The sequence below is a fragment of the Lynx rufus genome, unplaced genomic scaffold, assembly GCF_022079265.1.
Source record: "Lynx rufus isolate CCGP_SWC_20201006 ecotype Redwood Valley unplaced genomic scaffold, mLynRuf1.p SCAF_1, whole genome shotgun sequence".
NCBI lineage: Eukaryota > Metazoa > Chordata > Mammalia > Carnivora > Felidae > Lynx > Lynx rufus.
Genome location: NW_025814823.1, coordinates 9,810,325 through 9,827,281, shown reverse-complemented (window position 1 = coordinate 9,827,281; position 16,957 = coordinate 9,810,325). Strand labels below are relative to the sequence as shown.

The following is a 16,957-nucleotide window of genomic DNA, read 5'->3' as shown; positions in this document are numbered from 1 at the left end:
GAAGTCCAATTACTATGGCTGGGTTTAGATCAGAGCTTCTCAACCCTGTCCATCCTTAAGAATCACACGGGGCTTCTAAGCCGCATCCCTGAGATTCTTATTTAATGGACGTCAAGTACTTTTCAATGCCCTAGGTACTTTTTAATGCATCGTCAAGGTTGAAGACACTGAATCAGTCTACTGGAGGTAAGTATTAGAAAAGCAACCAATGGTGTCCACCCCCTGAGTATCCATCTGGTTCTGAGAACTGCATCCACTTTCAAGGGTAGAACACAAGCCTGCATATTCATACGGGACAGCTCTACCCAACAAATGATTTAACCAGCAGGAGGCTCCTAAACGAAACTACACAGATTTTTTCCTCCCAAGAATCTAATCACCCAAAGTAATAAAATAGTGTATTTCCTTATGATGTAAGGATTTCTTTATGATAGATGAGTAAAACAGTTAAATTACACAAATTACTTACCTAATGTGCATCTAAGCTGAGGCTGAAGCCTAATGAAAATTTCATCTCTGACTTCATTCAGACAGGTCTCTATCTTTGCAAATACTTCTGAAGGAAGCTTTTTACAATCTCCATCTAAAAATGAAATACAGATTATCAACTTCTCATCAATCTGTATCTTCCACAGAAAATTAAGACATTACCAAGAATGAAAGTTCATCAGAGTCAATACACTTTGTAGAGACGAAATGGAAAACACAAAATTGCCTTGATTCTTATTCCTCTGTGTTATACCATTTACTGCCTTAATATTTCCTCAGCCCAGCATCATTAGTAGCAATTCCATGAGCTAACATCTTTGTGCTTGAGTAAATCTCAGTGAAAAGCTTTCCTCATCCAAATAACCACAGGCCTAGCAAAAGAGCTAAGCTTTCAGATAGTGTGCCTACCTCTGAAACAGCTGAAGCTACGTCTTGTCTTGTGATTATTACTTATGTTAGAGACATCTAGTCATTTATTTTTTTGTAGAACTTTTATCAAACTTAGCCAGATCACAGGAGCAGATAAAAGTATAATTATTTCCCAAACTAACATTTGGTATATATAGCTCCCTCCTTCTATTGTCTCTGGGGGGTGGCGGGCGGTGAAGGAGTCTTCAATGACAGCATAATGTTTATACAGTTCTGCTTACTTAATGTTTACACATCCTGCTTACTTCACATGAATTTGCATCATTAAAAATTTTGTAGGCTAGTTATTACACTCCAACTGAACCACAGTTTTATTAAAAATTTCCCTAGTGCCGGACGTTTAAGTTGCTTCTTTTTTCACTATTATAAATACTGTCGTGATAAACGACTTTGGGGCACATACCTGTCCACATTTTTATTCATTTCTTTAGGGTTAAAGTCCTCATAATGGAACTATTGTGACAGAAAACTAAGATTAATAAGAAAACTATTTTGAATCAAAGCCACCATATGCACCTGACTCTAGTTATTCTTAAGCTACAAAAGACTTCACTGAAACCTCTTACAAATAATTCATAGAGCCTGATCACACTCTGTTGGTATGTTTTACTACGAAAATACCTGGATTCCCCTATAATATGAAGTAAGCATAAACTGGAACTTTTATTTGACCATGCCAAAAAGAGAAGAGAAAACTTACAATTCAAAGTAAGTCAACTTAAATGTAATTACAACCATATTATACAAGCTACAACTACTCTGTTAAAAAATTAATGATTGGGGGCGCCTGGGTGGCGCAGTCGGTTAAGCGTCCGACTTCAGCCAGGTCACGATCTCGCGGTCCGGGAGTTCGAGCCCCGCGTCAGGCTCTGGGCTGATGCCTCGGAGCCTGGAGCCTGTTTCCGATTCTGTGTCTCCCTCTCTCTCTGCCCCTCCCCCGTTCATGCTCTGTCTCTCTCTGTCCCAAAAATAAATAAACGTTGAAAAAAAAAAATTATAAAAAAAAAAAAATTAATGATTGAACATATAAAATGGGTGAAGTAAACAGAATTAAGAGTATACTTATTGTGATGAGCACTGAGTAATACACGGAACTGCTGAATCATTATATTGTACACCTGAAACTAATATAACACTGGATGTTAATTATAGTGGAATAAAAAAACACACAAAAAAAGTGGCTATGCTTTATAAAAAAAATAAACATAATTAAAATGAATGCAAGTCCATTTTGAACGAGAAATATGCTCTTCTGCAATAATCAACTGAACTGTCAGCTAACTCCGTACTGGGGTTCCTATAATCATAGAAATACAAAGAAAAAACAAAAGCAAAAATGCTCGTGAAAAACTGGATTTTAAAAATTAAAAAAATTCAATCTCAAGGAAACTCAAATTGAAACAAAATATCTGACAAAATTATAACTTTTAAAATGTTTATACCCAAAGGTGATCTGAGTGCTCTGGGATGTTTTCCTCTACATATAATGGAGTCATATGTTGATATAACCCTTCTATAAAGCCTTTCAGAAAGATTCTTTATATTCACATTTTAATATCCCTTCTAGGATAAAATCAGCAGTGGATTCAAAGGATATATGGATATTTGTCATGAAGCTTATTCAAAACTGAAAAAATAATAAGCAGCCTGAATGGTCAACAATATATATAGAAGTACAATATATATATTTTACATATGCAGGACGTATATATAAAAGACTGCAACACCAAAGTCACGCTGAATAAACATAAGGATTCTTGCCCCTACCAGAGAGAAAGACCTCAAAAAGCCACAATAATTAAAATAGTGTGGCATCGGTGCAGGGACGGAAACATGGTCAACAGTGGGGGAACTATGTATCAGACTGACGTAACAGACTGCATTTACCAAAAACAAGATGAAAAAGGTGAGGATTCTTGGGAAAACAATGTGTAAGATTTATATAAAAGACTGCATTGCATGATCAAAACCAAGCTGAATAAAGATGAGGATTCTTATACTTCCAGGCAGCAAGACCTAAAAAACCCCAATAATTAAAAGAGTGTGGTGCTGACACAAGGACAAAGTAACCAAGAAAACAAAACTGCACAAATAAATGGACGGCTATATGACAGAGGTGGCCTGGCAGGTAAACTGAAGAAAAAAGCGGAGCTGGACAATGGGGGGAAAAGGGGATCTTTATCATGCACAAAAGGTAACTTTAGCTGAATTAAAAATTCCACGTTGGGGTGCCTGGATGGCTCCCTTGGTTGAGCATCCTACTTTTGGTTTCGGCTCAGGTAATGATCTCACAGACTGTGGGTTTGTTTGAGTCCCACGTCGGGCTCTGCGCTGCTGGTGTAGAGCCTTCTTAGGATTCTCCTTCCCTCTCTCTCTGCCCCTCCCCGCTTGCACGCACTCTCTCCAAATAAACAAATAAAACTTGAAAATAATTCAATGTCAACCACAAATCTTTCTGACTTTTCAGTGAAAATATAGGTGAATAACTTTCTGATCTTGGGAAAAGGAATGACTCCTTTTAAATGTCGTATTACTAGCTACAAAAGGAAAGATTAACAATTTCTGTACAAAAGATATCTTTAGAAAAGGGAAACACAAGATACAAATTGGGAGATTTAGCAACACATACCTGATACAAAGATAACAACAAAGACCCATAGAAATCAAACAAATAAGAACATGACAACTGAACAAATAGCGGTAAGACACAGGCATTTCACAAGAGGGAACATATGATCAATGCTACACATGAAGAGCTGTCCAACCTCTTTTTTTTTTTTTTTTAATTTTTTTTTTTTCAACGTTTATTTATTTTTGGGACAGAGAGAGACAGAGCATGAACGGGGGAGGGGCAGCGAGAGAAGGAGACACAGAATCGGAAACAGGCTCCAGGCTCCGAGGCATCAGCCCAGAGCCTGACGCGGGGCTCGAACTCCCGGACCGCGAGATCGTGACCTGGCTGAAGTCGGACGCTTAACCGACTGCGCCACCCAGGCGCCCCCAACCTCTTTAAAATTTGGGAAAGGCAGAGAGGTTGTTGGAGGATGGGCTAAACAGGTGAGGGAACTAAGGAGTGATGAGCACGGGGTGATGAACAGAACTGCTGACTCACCCTACGGTACTTCCGAAACTAACGTAACACTGTGTTAACTGGAATGAAAATAAAATTTGGGAAAGGCAAATCAAGACGACAACCCATTTTACATCAAATAGCAAAATTCTCTAAATGTGAAAATAACCAAGGGAGAATATATGGATCGGGAAGATAAGGAAGATCTCTTGCACGTTGTTAATGGGAGTGCTGGTACAAGCACTTTGGAAAACAATCTGCCATTGTCTTGTCAATCTGAGCTCAGATTTGATTCCATTCCTACGGTATACTCAAGAGAAACTCTCTAGATGAGCCCAGGTATTTACAATGGCAAAGAACAACTCAACGACAGTTGAATGAATAAATATACTGATATATTTACAAAATGTAAATTTATAGCAACAAAAAATAACAAACTACCAATACATGCCAACTTCGTAGATAAATCTTTATAAGAAGAAAAACAAGGCCCCAGAAGACATACCGTACAACATCGTTTGTGTAAAGTTCAAAACAAACTAAAGTAGGCAATATACTGTTTAGCACTACATACATAAAAGAAAAAAACGGAATGGTAACCCATATTTGGGAATAATGATTTCCCCTAGGGGAGATGGAGGGTGGGACGGGGAGGAACACATAGGAGGTTAAATAATCGAGAATATACTAATTCTTCTTGAGTTGGGAGGTGGCTTTATGGGTATCCTATTTTATAAGAAAAAAACTATATATGCCCTTAATTGAGAATAGAGATTTGGGGGGAGTGGTGGGATAATGAGTGATGTGTATCTGTATCTTTTCCACACGGATGAGACAAAACTGAAGATCAACCTCTGTGGCTCAGTCGGTTGAGCTTCCAACTTCAGGTCAGGCCATGATCTAATGATTCGGGAGTTCAAGTCCTGCACCAGGTTCTCTGCCATCGGCGCAGAGCCCACTTCCGATTCTCTGTCTCCCTCTCTCTCTGCCCCTCCCCCACTCGCTCTCCCTCTTAAAAATAAAAACATGTGAAAATAAATAGAGAAATAAAATATTATTACCAACCTTTAACTCCTTCCAATTGACTGGTGTGCAGAAGCTTGCTTGCTTGATTATACTTCGTAAACAACCGCCAGAACACAGATTCCTCATTAGAACACAGGTCAGTCACAGTGTTCTTTAACCCTTCCAAGTGCACCAGTGCTGACAGAATACAGTCTAACCAACAGAGAGCATTAGCATTTTTCCATTGGACGTTGGAAGACTGGCAAAGTGACGTACATTTGCTCTCCAACAGCATTTCCAGTTCAGATGTGCATCCTTCATTGTGAGGGGAAATCCCTCCAGTTCCAGAAACATCAACTGTAGTAGGAGCTTCTTCAGCAGCCATGTCAATAACATCAGCCTCCAAACTCTCATTCTGTTCCAAGGAACCAACTGTCCTGTCTGGGCGCTGTGGTCCACTGTGTGGTGAATCAGGTAAGCTTGACGAGGTTTCACCATACGCTTCTCCATCGCGTTTGCTGTTCAAACCTTGCTCACCGTCAGTAACAGTGTGATTTTTAGTCTTTTTGGCATTTGCTAAAAGAGGTGAATCTTTATAGCTGGTTTCCAAGAACTTTCTTTTTTGAGACTTATTTGGAGTGTGATAATCTTCCAAATCAGGGGAAATTAAGTTATTAAGTGATTTAGAGCCCAAAGGGTAGATGCACTAGAAAGAAAAAATAAAATGATAAAAACTACAAAAAAAAGTCAAATAAGCTCAAGTTTTATATTACAGTTTCTATGTCATGAAATGTATGTATAAAATTTCAGCATTAATATAATTTTATCAATCTAAATTTAAAGGGCCTAGGAATTTAACCAAAATTTTGGCCCCCAAAAGAGTTAATCTTCCCTAATTTGAACAATCAAGGGTTTAATCTGATCCACACTAGAGTAAGCTAACAAGGAAAACATACATTTTTCTGCTTTAATAAAAAATCTAATGCTGAGTGAATTAACAATTTCAACAATTTAAAGAAACATTCTATGATGAGTGTTACTCCTTTTGGGGCAGGTACACTGCATAACATTACAAACTGGAAAAGTGTTTTCAAATAAAAAAAGCTGCATGAGTAATTTCTGTGTCTCTTAATTTTAAAACTGAATGTTAGGGGCGCCTGGGTGGCTCAGTCAGTTGAACGTCTCTAGATTTCGGCTCAGGTCATGATCTTGTGGTTCATGGGATAAAGCCCTGCATGGGGCTCTCTGCTGACAGCACAGAGCCTGCTTGGGATTCTCCCTCTGCCCCTCCTCCACTTGCACTCTCTCAAAATAATAAGTAAATGTTAAAAAAAATAAAACAGTATTAATCTGAAAGCACATCAGCATTATCAATTTTACATCCTTACTGGATCTAAGAGTCAATCTGGGTGAATTTTAACAACTTCATCAAATCTCACTATGTATTAACACAATTTCAGCCAAATATCAAAAGTGTAGACAAATCACTTAGTTTGAAAACTAGCAAAATATTTTAAAAAACAAATTCAAGAAATCTATATACTATGTGTCATTTAAAATGCCTTCTTCTACACAAGCATGCTAACTGCTACCCTGGTGGCCTCTAATGAGCTACAGAACTACCCCACCTGGTATTCACGCCCTGATAGGGTCAGTCCCCCCAACATAATGCTCTGGGTTTAACCATGTGACCAGCTTAGATGGGATGTTACCAAGCATGATGCACGTGGAAGCCTGGTAAGTATAGGCTCATTGGGCTAGTCCTTTTGGAACCCTCCTTCTGGAACACTCTCTCTTAAAGAAGTCCCATCCATCATGCTGTGGGGAGCCCAAGTAGCCCCACGGAGAAACCCTTATGGAAAAGAACTGAGATCTTGGCTGACTGCCTACGCGGAGTTCCCTGTTGGCAAACAGTACTGACACCAGCCATGTGGACATTTTAGGTGTCCCAGCCAACAGCAGGTAAAGTGTTAAGAACTACCTGGGGAGCCCACAGAATCATGAGGAATAAGTAAAGCCATTAAGTTTTTTTAGTCACTAGGTTTTGAGCAACAGACACTGAAATGCATTAAACGCTTTCATTTAAAGTACAGCTGCTTCTATACAAGTGAACGCCATTAACACTGTACTAAGGAAATTCTTTAGTTCAATAGGATAAGTTCTGGATTCTTCTGTTACCAACTAGTAATGCACTCACCATCAACTAACAACTTGTCTCTCAACTTCATGCCCTGAGATTATTTCCTAAATCCTACTGTATGTCACAAAACAGAGAACACTTTAAAAGCGATAACAACTATATGTTCATAGTTATAGACAGGTATATATATACAGAAAAAATGAAAGCAGGACCTCAAAGAGATACTTGCACACCCTTATGCATTGCAGCACTATTCACAATAGCCTAGAGGTGGAATCAACCCAAATTTCCATGAATGAACAAATGGATAAAGAAAATGTGGTATAGTTGGGGGGGGGGGCGCCTGGGTGGCTCAGTTGGCTAAGAAAATGTGGTATATACATACAGTGGAATATTACTCAGCCCTAAAAAAGTAAAGGAATCTGTCACAAGCTACAACATGGATAAACACTGAGGACTAAGAGTCAGTCACAAAGACAAATATAGTATGATTCCACTTACATGAGGTACCTAAAGTAGTCAAATCCATACAGACTAAAAGTAGAATAGTGACTGCCAAGGGGTGGGGGGAGGGAAAGGGCGAATTGTCACTCAGTGGGTACAGAATTTGAGTTTTTCAAGACGATAAAGTTCCAGAGATCTGTCGCACAATAACGGGAATATAAGTAACACTCCCGAACTGTACACTTAAAAATGATTAAGATGGTAAAATTCATAGTTTTTTTTTTTTTTACATTAAATGAAAAAAAAATTTACAACAAATTTAAAACTAAAAAATCTTAATCGGTCTCAAACAGAGTTAAAATAATGTTGTGCACATCCTACCAGCACCCCTTCTTAATTAAAAGCTATAAACCATAGGGCACCTGGGTGGCTCAGTTAAGCGTCCAACTCTTGATATCAGCTCAGGTCAAGATCTAACCATCGTGAGACCGAGCCCTGCGTCTGGCTCTGCACTGAGCGTGGAGCCTGCTCCGGATTCTCTCTCTCCCTCTCCTTCTGCCCCTTACCTGCTCCTGCTCTCTCTCAAAATAAATAAACTTAAAAAAAACAAACCCATTAAGGGCCCTGGGGCTGCAAAATTTAGTGGCCTAGATGGTTTCCCCCCTACATTATTTGAAAATATCTCAACTGACTTTTCAATCTATAATTTGTGGTCCAATCATAGGGCAAATTTAAAACATAATTTGTCCTTGTCCTGATTTTTCCCTCTTATAAATTAATGCTTTTGGATGTTTATCTCTTTTATACGTCAACTTTAGGTCTTAATATGCCACAGAAGTTTTTGGCTTGTCTTCAAAAAAAGGGAAAAGTCATAAAACAATACACAGAGTGCTAATTTCTCCATCTAGCCCAACCATGTAAAAGCATTCAAAATCTAATGCTGCCTCTTTCACTGATTTTGTTCAGTAGCTTAAACAGACTCCCATTTTTAATTCTGTAAAACAGAAAAAGGAAAACATTGCACACTACCTTACGTTTGGAAAATTATCTTAAGGTATGGCCAGAAACAAGTTATAAAAATAATTTACAAAAAAAGTAATAATAATTTACATTCATTTTACAAATGAAAAAAAAAACCAGGAAAATGAGTTTTTTGATGGCTTAACACTAAAGACTTAAGAGCCTTATAAAGTTCATGTTTAAAAAAATAAACTAAATAAGTGTTCCAATAAAAGACTAAATAATGGAATACTCAAAAAAAAAGAGAGAAAGAGAGAAAGAGAGAAAAGATAAGTTAAAACTCCCTACAGTTTGAAAAAACTTGAGTTTCAATTTATTAATTTGGAAGCAGAGTTTGAATATTAGTGCTGTTTTCAAACCAAGAAACTTCTGATCAAGAGGGGTTTCCCATGTGGTTTACAATTTGGCAACGGAAAGCAGAATGTTCAGTGGACTCCAAATTTTATAATAAAACCCTACAGAAATTAACAAATTGATTCAAAGGTCTTCTAGACCAGGGATCAGCAAACTTTACCCGTCAAAGGCCAGATAAATATGTTAGGCTTTGTAAGCCAGTCAATGTCTGTCATTAACTACTCAAGTCTGCCATTATAATATAAAAGCAGCCACAGACAATACAAAAATGATAGGGTATAGCTAAGTTCCAATAAAATTTATTTATGGACACGGAAATCTGAAATTCACATAATTTTCATGTATTACAAAAGAGTATTCTTTTCATGTTTTCCTAATCATTTAAAAATCCGTTTTTAGCCTGTGGGTGTCATACAAAGTGTTTGCTGACTCCTGGTGTAAACCAATCTACCTCATAAAACATACCAGGCTCTTACTGATTAGAACATTTTCTAAAATTTAGATAATAATTACTTTAAAGTTCTCTTTTTATATTTGCAAAGTTTATACTTAATATTCTTGGTTATATGTTTTCTTCCTCATCACTTAAAAAGAATGCTTCAAAACTAAAAATGCAAATACCTCTAACTTTACGAGCCCAAACCTAATGTCCTAAGGACACGGACTTCTCCATTATGGTAGTCTGTGGTTAAAGAACTCTACTGAAATATTATACGTTGTTTGGAAGAGCAGGAAAAAGTAGTTTTTTTCTAGGAAGATTTATTTTCTCTCTTCAATATTCACCATTCTACAACTCTGTTCTGAGCCAGCTAATGAGTAAACTCTCTGCATAGTCCGCTGCTAGGATAAGCCGTCCAACCTAAAATCAAGCCCTCTAATGGTGCGACAGAGCCCATGTCTGCTCAAAGGAGAGCAGCTCTCCAGCAATTCCATGACACTTTCTATTTTCCCCTCACTACTGGATACAGTCAGCATACAAACATGCCGTTGTTTCTCCCAACTTAAAAACTTCCTCTTCCAGGTACCACCTCACATCTAGATTTCTGTTCTTCCTCTCCAATTTTCTATCACTCACTGCAATCAAGCTTTTATCATTAATACTTTACCCAAACTATTCTCATTAAGGTCCTCAATGACCTACAACACTAGCCAATGGTGAGTATTCATCCTCATTGAGTTCTTACTGGCACTGAAAGTAAATAATTTCTTCTTAAATATTTTTTCACTTGACTTCCAGGACAAAATTATCTCCTTTCTGGGTTTACTCCTACCTCACTGTCTATTTCTCTCACCCTTTTCCTGGTTCCACTTCATCTCCCCACACTCTTAATGCTGGAGTATAACAGGGCTCAGTCCTTGAATCTCTACCCATACTTCTAGGTAAACTCCTCCACTGTCATGGTTCAATTATATACATGCTGATGACTCCCAAATTTATCGAACCTCACTCTCCATCTAATAGCAGACACACAGATCCAACCATTTATTCCATATACCCTCAATATCAGATTATCTGTCTCGCGTTTGACTTGGTGCTGGCCTGATCTTCCCCTAAAATCTTCGTCTTCCCAAAGTCTTTCTCATCTCAGTGACTGGCAACTCCATTCTTCCAATTATTCAAGTCAAAAATCTGGGAATCATCCTTGATTCCTCTCTCTCCTACTATGTATCTATCCCAATCTTTCAGCCAATACTTTTTGGATCTACTTTCAAAATATGTAGATAATCCAATCATGTCTCATCACCTTAGCCACTACTTGCTCCCCCCCCCCCCCCCCCCCCCCGGAATACTCCAATTGCCTTCCAACTAGTTAGTCTCCCTGCTTCAAGTCTTGGCCATTACAGATACTTTCAACAAAGGAGCCACAATGATCCTTTTAACATGTAAATCAGATTACGTCACTCCCTGCTATGGTTCTTCATTTCAGTCACTGTAAAAGCCTGGTAAGACCCTGCTGGGTCCAACCTCTTCCCCATTATTTTTCTGACCCATCTTCTAGTACTCTGCCTCACTCCCTCAGATCCAGCTCTGCTAGTTTCCTTGCAGTAGAACATGCACAGGCACCCCCCATCCACCGCCCCTCACAGGGCCTTCGATCTGCTACTCTCCCTGCCTGGAAAGCTTGTTCATCCCATACCCACATGGCTTGTTTGTCTTCATCTTTCAGGTCTTTGCTCAAATGTCTCTCAATGAAGAGTTCCCTTCACCACTCTGTTTAAGATTGCAAACTACACATTCCCGAACATTCCATTCCCTGGGCTTTATTTTTCCCCACAGCACTTTTCATCACCTCACACACAAAAAATATAACTTACTTATTGATTTTCTTTCCTACTCTAGAATATGACCTTCTTGAGGTAAGAAATTTTTGCCTTTTCACTGTATCCCAGCTTTTGGAACAATGCCAATATGGTGACACTCGAAAAAAAATTACTGAATAAATGCAAAAAGAAATTTATTTCTATTTGTGAGAATGCCTGGGATTTTCTTCAAGTTATACCCAGCAAAAGTATCTATCACCAACAGTGTGATTTAGTTTAGTATTTTGCAAATTTGGCTGATCATCAGCCTCACCCTAAAAATTACAAAACTATAAAATTCTGGGTCAACTCTACCAAATGAGCATCTGGGTGTGAGATCCAGAAATTTTTAAAAAGTACTCCAAGTGACTCTGAAGAACTGTTACTTTACCTGGAATAAAACATATCTGAAATTAAAAGACTATATTCCAATTACAGTTCTGCTACTTTAGGAAGATCTTATGTTCCCAAACCCTCTGTATCTGATTTCTTAATCATAAAATGGAACTATCTACCTTGCAAAACTTTGAGAACTAAATACGTAGAGAACAATTTCACCAACTGTCAAGTACAATAAAATGTGGAGTATTATGGAGTTTAATGAGCTCCTATATAAAAGCTGTACCACTGGAAATGAAGTCTATAATTAATTCTAAAAGATATTTAGATCCTTAAGGACTTTCAATTAATAACTTTTCCAGTAAGTTCCAAAGTTTATAAACCAAAGAGGTGAAAGACTATATTATATACCAACAACTAACAAGGACCCCCACAAGGTTAATGGAAAAAAAAAAAAATCTTGAAATGTAGATTCTCTCCTCATTAAGTCTAATGATAATAAAAACAAATACCTTCATGCAATACCCCAGGGAAATAACTGAAGTGGAAAAATAACACAAAATATTTAAAACTGTACACCGGACAGATCTAGAAACTCTGATTATCTATTAAAAATGTACACTCTGAAAGATACAAAACGAGTACAAATATAAATACTGAAGAAAAAAGCAAAAAGCTAAAACCTTGATACTATCTAAGATTAATACTTTACCTGCAGATCCTCACACAAAAAGACAGATTCTTGAAAACTAATTCGGTAAGTCTTTAAGGCTTTTAACTTTCCCTTCTCTCTACAAGCAGGACAATACCCATCTGACGGGACTTTAGCTGAATCATAATTCTAAAAAAGAAATAAAGTAAATTAAAATATAGACATTCCTAAATTATATCAAATTACAAAAAGTCAAACGAAAAAGGAACCAGAAAAAAATTACAATTTTCACCTGGAAGTGTTCTGTCTAGATATTTTAAACATGGCAAATAAAAGAAAAGCACATAGGCTTAAAACACAGCTACTATTCCAAAAAGAAATGTATTATAGTTTTAAACATTAAATTTTAAGTGCTAAAAATAGCATCAGTTTTATGTGCAAGAAAAAAGTAATGTCAACTGCCAGGGAAAATGTATGTTCCATATTTTCAGAGAATAATAAACCACAAGGTCTATGTTCTATTTCTACTTTCACATACCAATAAAACACAGAGAGGTAAACACATTAAAATAATCTTTCGCCATTGCTTAAGATTTCCGTGGAAGATATAATTTTTTAGAAGTTAATTGGAAAATTAAAACCAAATTTAAATCTCTAAAAAAAGGAGGAAAAAACCCAACTTTGCACTGAGGCAAAAAATAAGTTCACTAACTTTTCCCAAATACCCCACCATGTGGAGTGAAGATATCCCTATATCAGTCCCTGGTCCAATCACTGGCAAACCATTTCCAATCTTCGGGGAATCCATCATTCCGAGTCATTGGCTAATTTATGTCACTTGAAACATGTCAATATCACTAAGGATTTTTCAATGAACCCTGGAAAAAAAAAAGTCAATAGACAATTAAATAAAAAATTCTATTTACCTTGAAAAAGAGCTATGCTATAAGATGTATATATATTAAATATACTTTGAAACCATAGGTCTTAAGATAAACATATTCTAAAATTGTAATCTTGACGTGAAATCAAATAACCGATACATAGAAACCTGGCAAATTTGTTGGAAGAGGGCAGACTGGAAACAGGACCAAGTTTCAGACTTACTTGTAAGCAAATTTATTAAAACTTACAAAAGAAGGTAACTATTCTTTAAAGCAAATTATACTGACCAGAGTTTGAAAACTCAAGTTCGTAGAGTTTATGCATAATCTGAAACAAGTATGTCAGCGTTATATTAGAAGGTGCTTTAAAGACTCAGGATCTTTTGTGCCATTGCTTGACAGAGACAAAAGAACCCCATAAATTCCTATTGCTTTCAACCACCAAGAACAGGTCACCAAGAGGATAATGCTATTTTTTTTGAGTTTCCACCAATATACTATTTTATAATAAATGAACTGTACCCGACAAAAATGTTAACTCTGTAATAGTACAAATTAGGTATTTAACAAGCTTGGTTTGAGTGTTAATTTCATGGAATAGAATCACATTCAGTAAAGTTGAAATTATGAGACTGGAGCTCAGTAGAAGGAAAAAATAATTGTTAAGAGTAGTTTAGATATGTGTTTAAAATATAGGGAAACCAGATACAAAAGACCTATAGCAGAGAACAGCAGGGATGTTGTAAAATAATTTCAAGCAAAAGTCTTTCCCAAATCTAAGAATTCATCATTCTATGACAACCATTTCCTGGGAAACTGTGGCTCGCAGATTCACTTTAAAAATCAGTGACACTATTCTGTTCCAGATATATAAAGTTTACACGTCTTTCAAGCCGAGGAATAACGTCAAAAATAAAAATGTTTAAGAAGAAAAGTGTAAGTGAATCTCAATTCCCTCTTCCTAAAGAAATATATTGATATGGCAGGACTTCTCAACCACAGCACTATAAACATTTTGGACCAAATAATTCTTCGTTGTGAAGGCTATCCTTTCCCCGTACGATGTTCAGCGGCATCGCTCACTCTTACCTACTAGATGCCAGTGTTACTCCTCAGTTGTGACAAAGTCTCCAGACATTGCCAGAAGACCCCTGGGAGGCGAAACTGCCCCACTGAGAACCACTGCCAAAATGATCAAAGTAAGGGGCACATGGGTAGCTCTGCCAGTTAAGCATCCGATTCCTGATTTCGACTCACTGCATGATCTCACGGTGCATGAGTTCAAGCTCCAAGTCTGGCTCTGCGCTTCACAGCGCGGAGCCTGCCTGGGACTCTCTGTCTCTCTGACTCCCTCTCTCTCTCTGCCCCTCCCCTGCTTGCATTCTCTCTCTCTGTGTCAAAATAAATAAATAAACTTCTAAAAAAAAAAAAAAAAGATAAAAGTTTGGTGCTTTTACTTTATAAGCTCCTCAAAGAAAACACAAATTTATCATTTTTGCTTTGTTCTATTCATAACGTACTTACAAAAGGCAACAAACTAGGCAGAAAAGAGTCCAACTGCTTATGGTTCCAGAATGGCCAAAAGCATGGGCTTTACAACAGCAGATCTGGGTTCAGAAATTTGTAAAATTGGTTTGTTCCAAGAATTAAATACATATAAAATGCTTAGCACCTGAACACACAATACGTTTTAACTACTATTTGTTTGGTGCTAATTTTATACTTTACCCTATAGAAACTATGGAGCCCATCTTGTATTATTCTGCACTATTCTCAAAAGAAACTGGTAGAACCTGGTACGCTATAATCCTTGAATGAGATGTTTTTAATGAAAATTTCCATCTGCCTGTGAGATCTAGAAAAACTTTTTTGGCCTGTTTTGTTTTGTTTTTTCTCTCTCTCTCAATTATAAAAGTAAAAATAAGAAGCCTTCAAATCTGCTCTGATCCTGATCTCAGCAGCCAACATTTCAATGGGACAAGCAGATAGGCTGGTGGTTGAAATTCTGGCTATGCAAAACCTGGCAAAAGAAAACCGATTAAAAAAAAAAAAAAAAAAAGCAGAGGTGAGCTATCCAGGACTTTCAAAAACAATTTACTTTGTCTCATACACAAAACCCTGGGGGTGATTCTTGCAAGTTAATTTGCCCTCAATGATGGTCTCCATTGTTCTCGCTACAAACATAACCTGCTCCTCTTTCTTGTATCTCACCTAGATTGTGGCATCTTCATCCTTCCAAATACACACACTAGAAAATTCGAGTGGTTCTCTAAACTTTCACTTCCCACTTCCTCCTGCCCAAATCCTGTGGACAATTCTTGGGAAGCATCTCAAATCCCACCTCTTTCCATCCGATCCCCACTCCGTATTGCAGCCAAAGTAACGCTAGTATAAAACAAGTCTGAGTCTGTCACGGCTCAACTTAAAATCATTTACCCCAACCTGATTGTAGGAAAGTCCAAACAGTTCAGTGTGGACCTAAGGGTAATACTATGACCTTAAAACTCACTGCACTTGAGACCGACCAACCCGGCTTTCCAGTCTTACCTTCCTCTCCTCCACTTCAACCTCAGCACCTTCCTTCTGACTCCCTCTTTTCATTATTTCGGTGAGCCACTGATACTCCAGGAGCCCCAGTGTGAATGCCTAGCCCAGTATGAACCCAGTTACAGCACAAAGAATATGTAAAGTTGCCCCTGGGTATGCCGAAAGATACGCAATTAAGCTTCTCTCACAGCCCCGGGTGCACAGTGGGGAAACCCAGAGAACCAGCGGCTCCCGAGAAGAGCCTCAAACTTTACATCTGAGCTTGCCCTCCAAGACCAAGAGAGCTCAGCACATGAATTGTCAAAGGTAAGACCACAGTAAACTTGAAGCCGAGGACTGGGGTCGGCTTTGGGTGCCCGGCCCTCCAGAATCAGAGACGCACAGGACCAAGACCTGTCAGTTTCAAAACCAAACCTTGGAAACCCAAGGTGCAAGGTTCCGTTAACCCTCCCCATCTCCACGCTCTTTGGAAGAACGAAACACAAAACAACTCTGGTTTCTCTTCAGCATTTACCTCTCTGAGCCAAAACGAATCAGTAACTCTCTACCTTAATCGCCAACCCTTCCCCCCCGAGCCCAGTCCCCAGCCCCTTCCCTCTCCCAGCCTAGCCCACCTTTCAGCGCGCGGACCCCCCCAGCGGCAGTCCCTTTTCCCCAGCTCTGTGCCCCCTTCCCTACTTCGGGAGCTGAAGGAAACCACTTCCTCTCCTCCCTTACCTGCCGCGTGCACGCTCCTTCTTCACACCGGGTCGGTCCGAACTCCTGTTCCAGCTTGGGTCCACACCACCCCGTGCAACGTTCAACCCACGTTCCCCCCGGCCCGCTCCTCCCCCACCGGCCTCTCCGCTCGCCAAGCGGCTTCCGGTTTGAGTCCGCGGCAAAAGAATTCCCCTTCCTGCTCGGCGCGGGGCCTGAAAGTTCGTCAGCGTGGCGGGGAAGGTGAGAACGGGAGCACTTCCGGAAGGCCTCTGCAGAGGCGTGGCTGCCCGCCCGGCTGTCGCAGCCGCAGTTTCAGCCGCGGCGACGGCTAGGGGCGGGGCCGGTGGCTGCCGAGCCCGGCATCTGTGAGTGGCTGGGTTTGGGGAGGCGACGTTTCTGGAAGCTGCTGGAAAGCGCTCGAGTGGCGGAGGTGACGCCGGCGACCAGGGGGTGGGGCGTGATTAAAACTAGTGCGCGCTCGGCAGCGGAGGGATTACGCTGAGGAAAGAGAGTGGCGCGCACCTCGTTGCGCCCGGGCCGACGCGAGCCCGGGTCGGAAGTCGACGCGGCGGAGAGTGACCTGG

General features: G+C 39.2%; 1 protein-coding gene across 3 annotated transcripts in view; it reads right to left on the bottom strand.

Moving 5' to 3' along the window:
• The window catches only part of USPL1 (ubiquitin specific peptidase like 1), a 38,682-nt gene extending 22,184 nt beyond the window's left edge, over positions 1 to 16,498 (bottom strand). The window contains exons 1-5 of one of the 3 annotated variants that reach the window (XM_047078385.1): positions 16,392 to 16,498; positions 12,956 to 13,121; positions 12,304 to 12,432; positions 5,054 to 5,699; positions 470 to 583 (exon numbers count right to left, since the gene is read on the bottom strand). In XM_047078385.1, the coding sequence (XP_046934341.1) occupies positions 470 to 583; positions 5,054 to 5,699; positions 12,304 to 12,432; positions 12,956 to 13,054 (988 nt within the window). In that variant the 5' untranslated portion in view covers positions 13,055 to 13,121; positions 16,392 to 16,498. The remainder of the gene's footprint in view (positions 1 to 469; positions 584 to 5,053; positions 5,700 to 12,303; positions 12,433 to 12,955; positions 13,122 to 16,391) is intronic. The other 2 variants (XM_047078394.1, XM_047078404.1) reach the window with 2 other exon arrangements.
• Between the last annotated feature and the right edge of the window lie 459 nt (positions 16,499 to 16,957).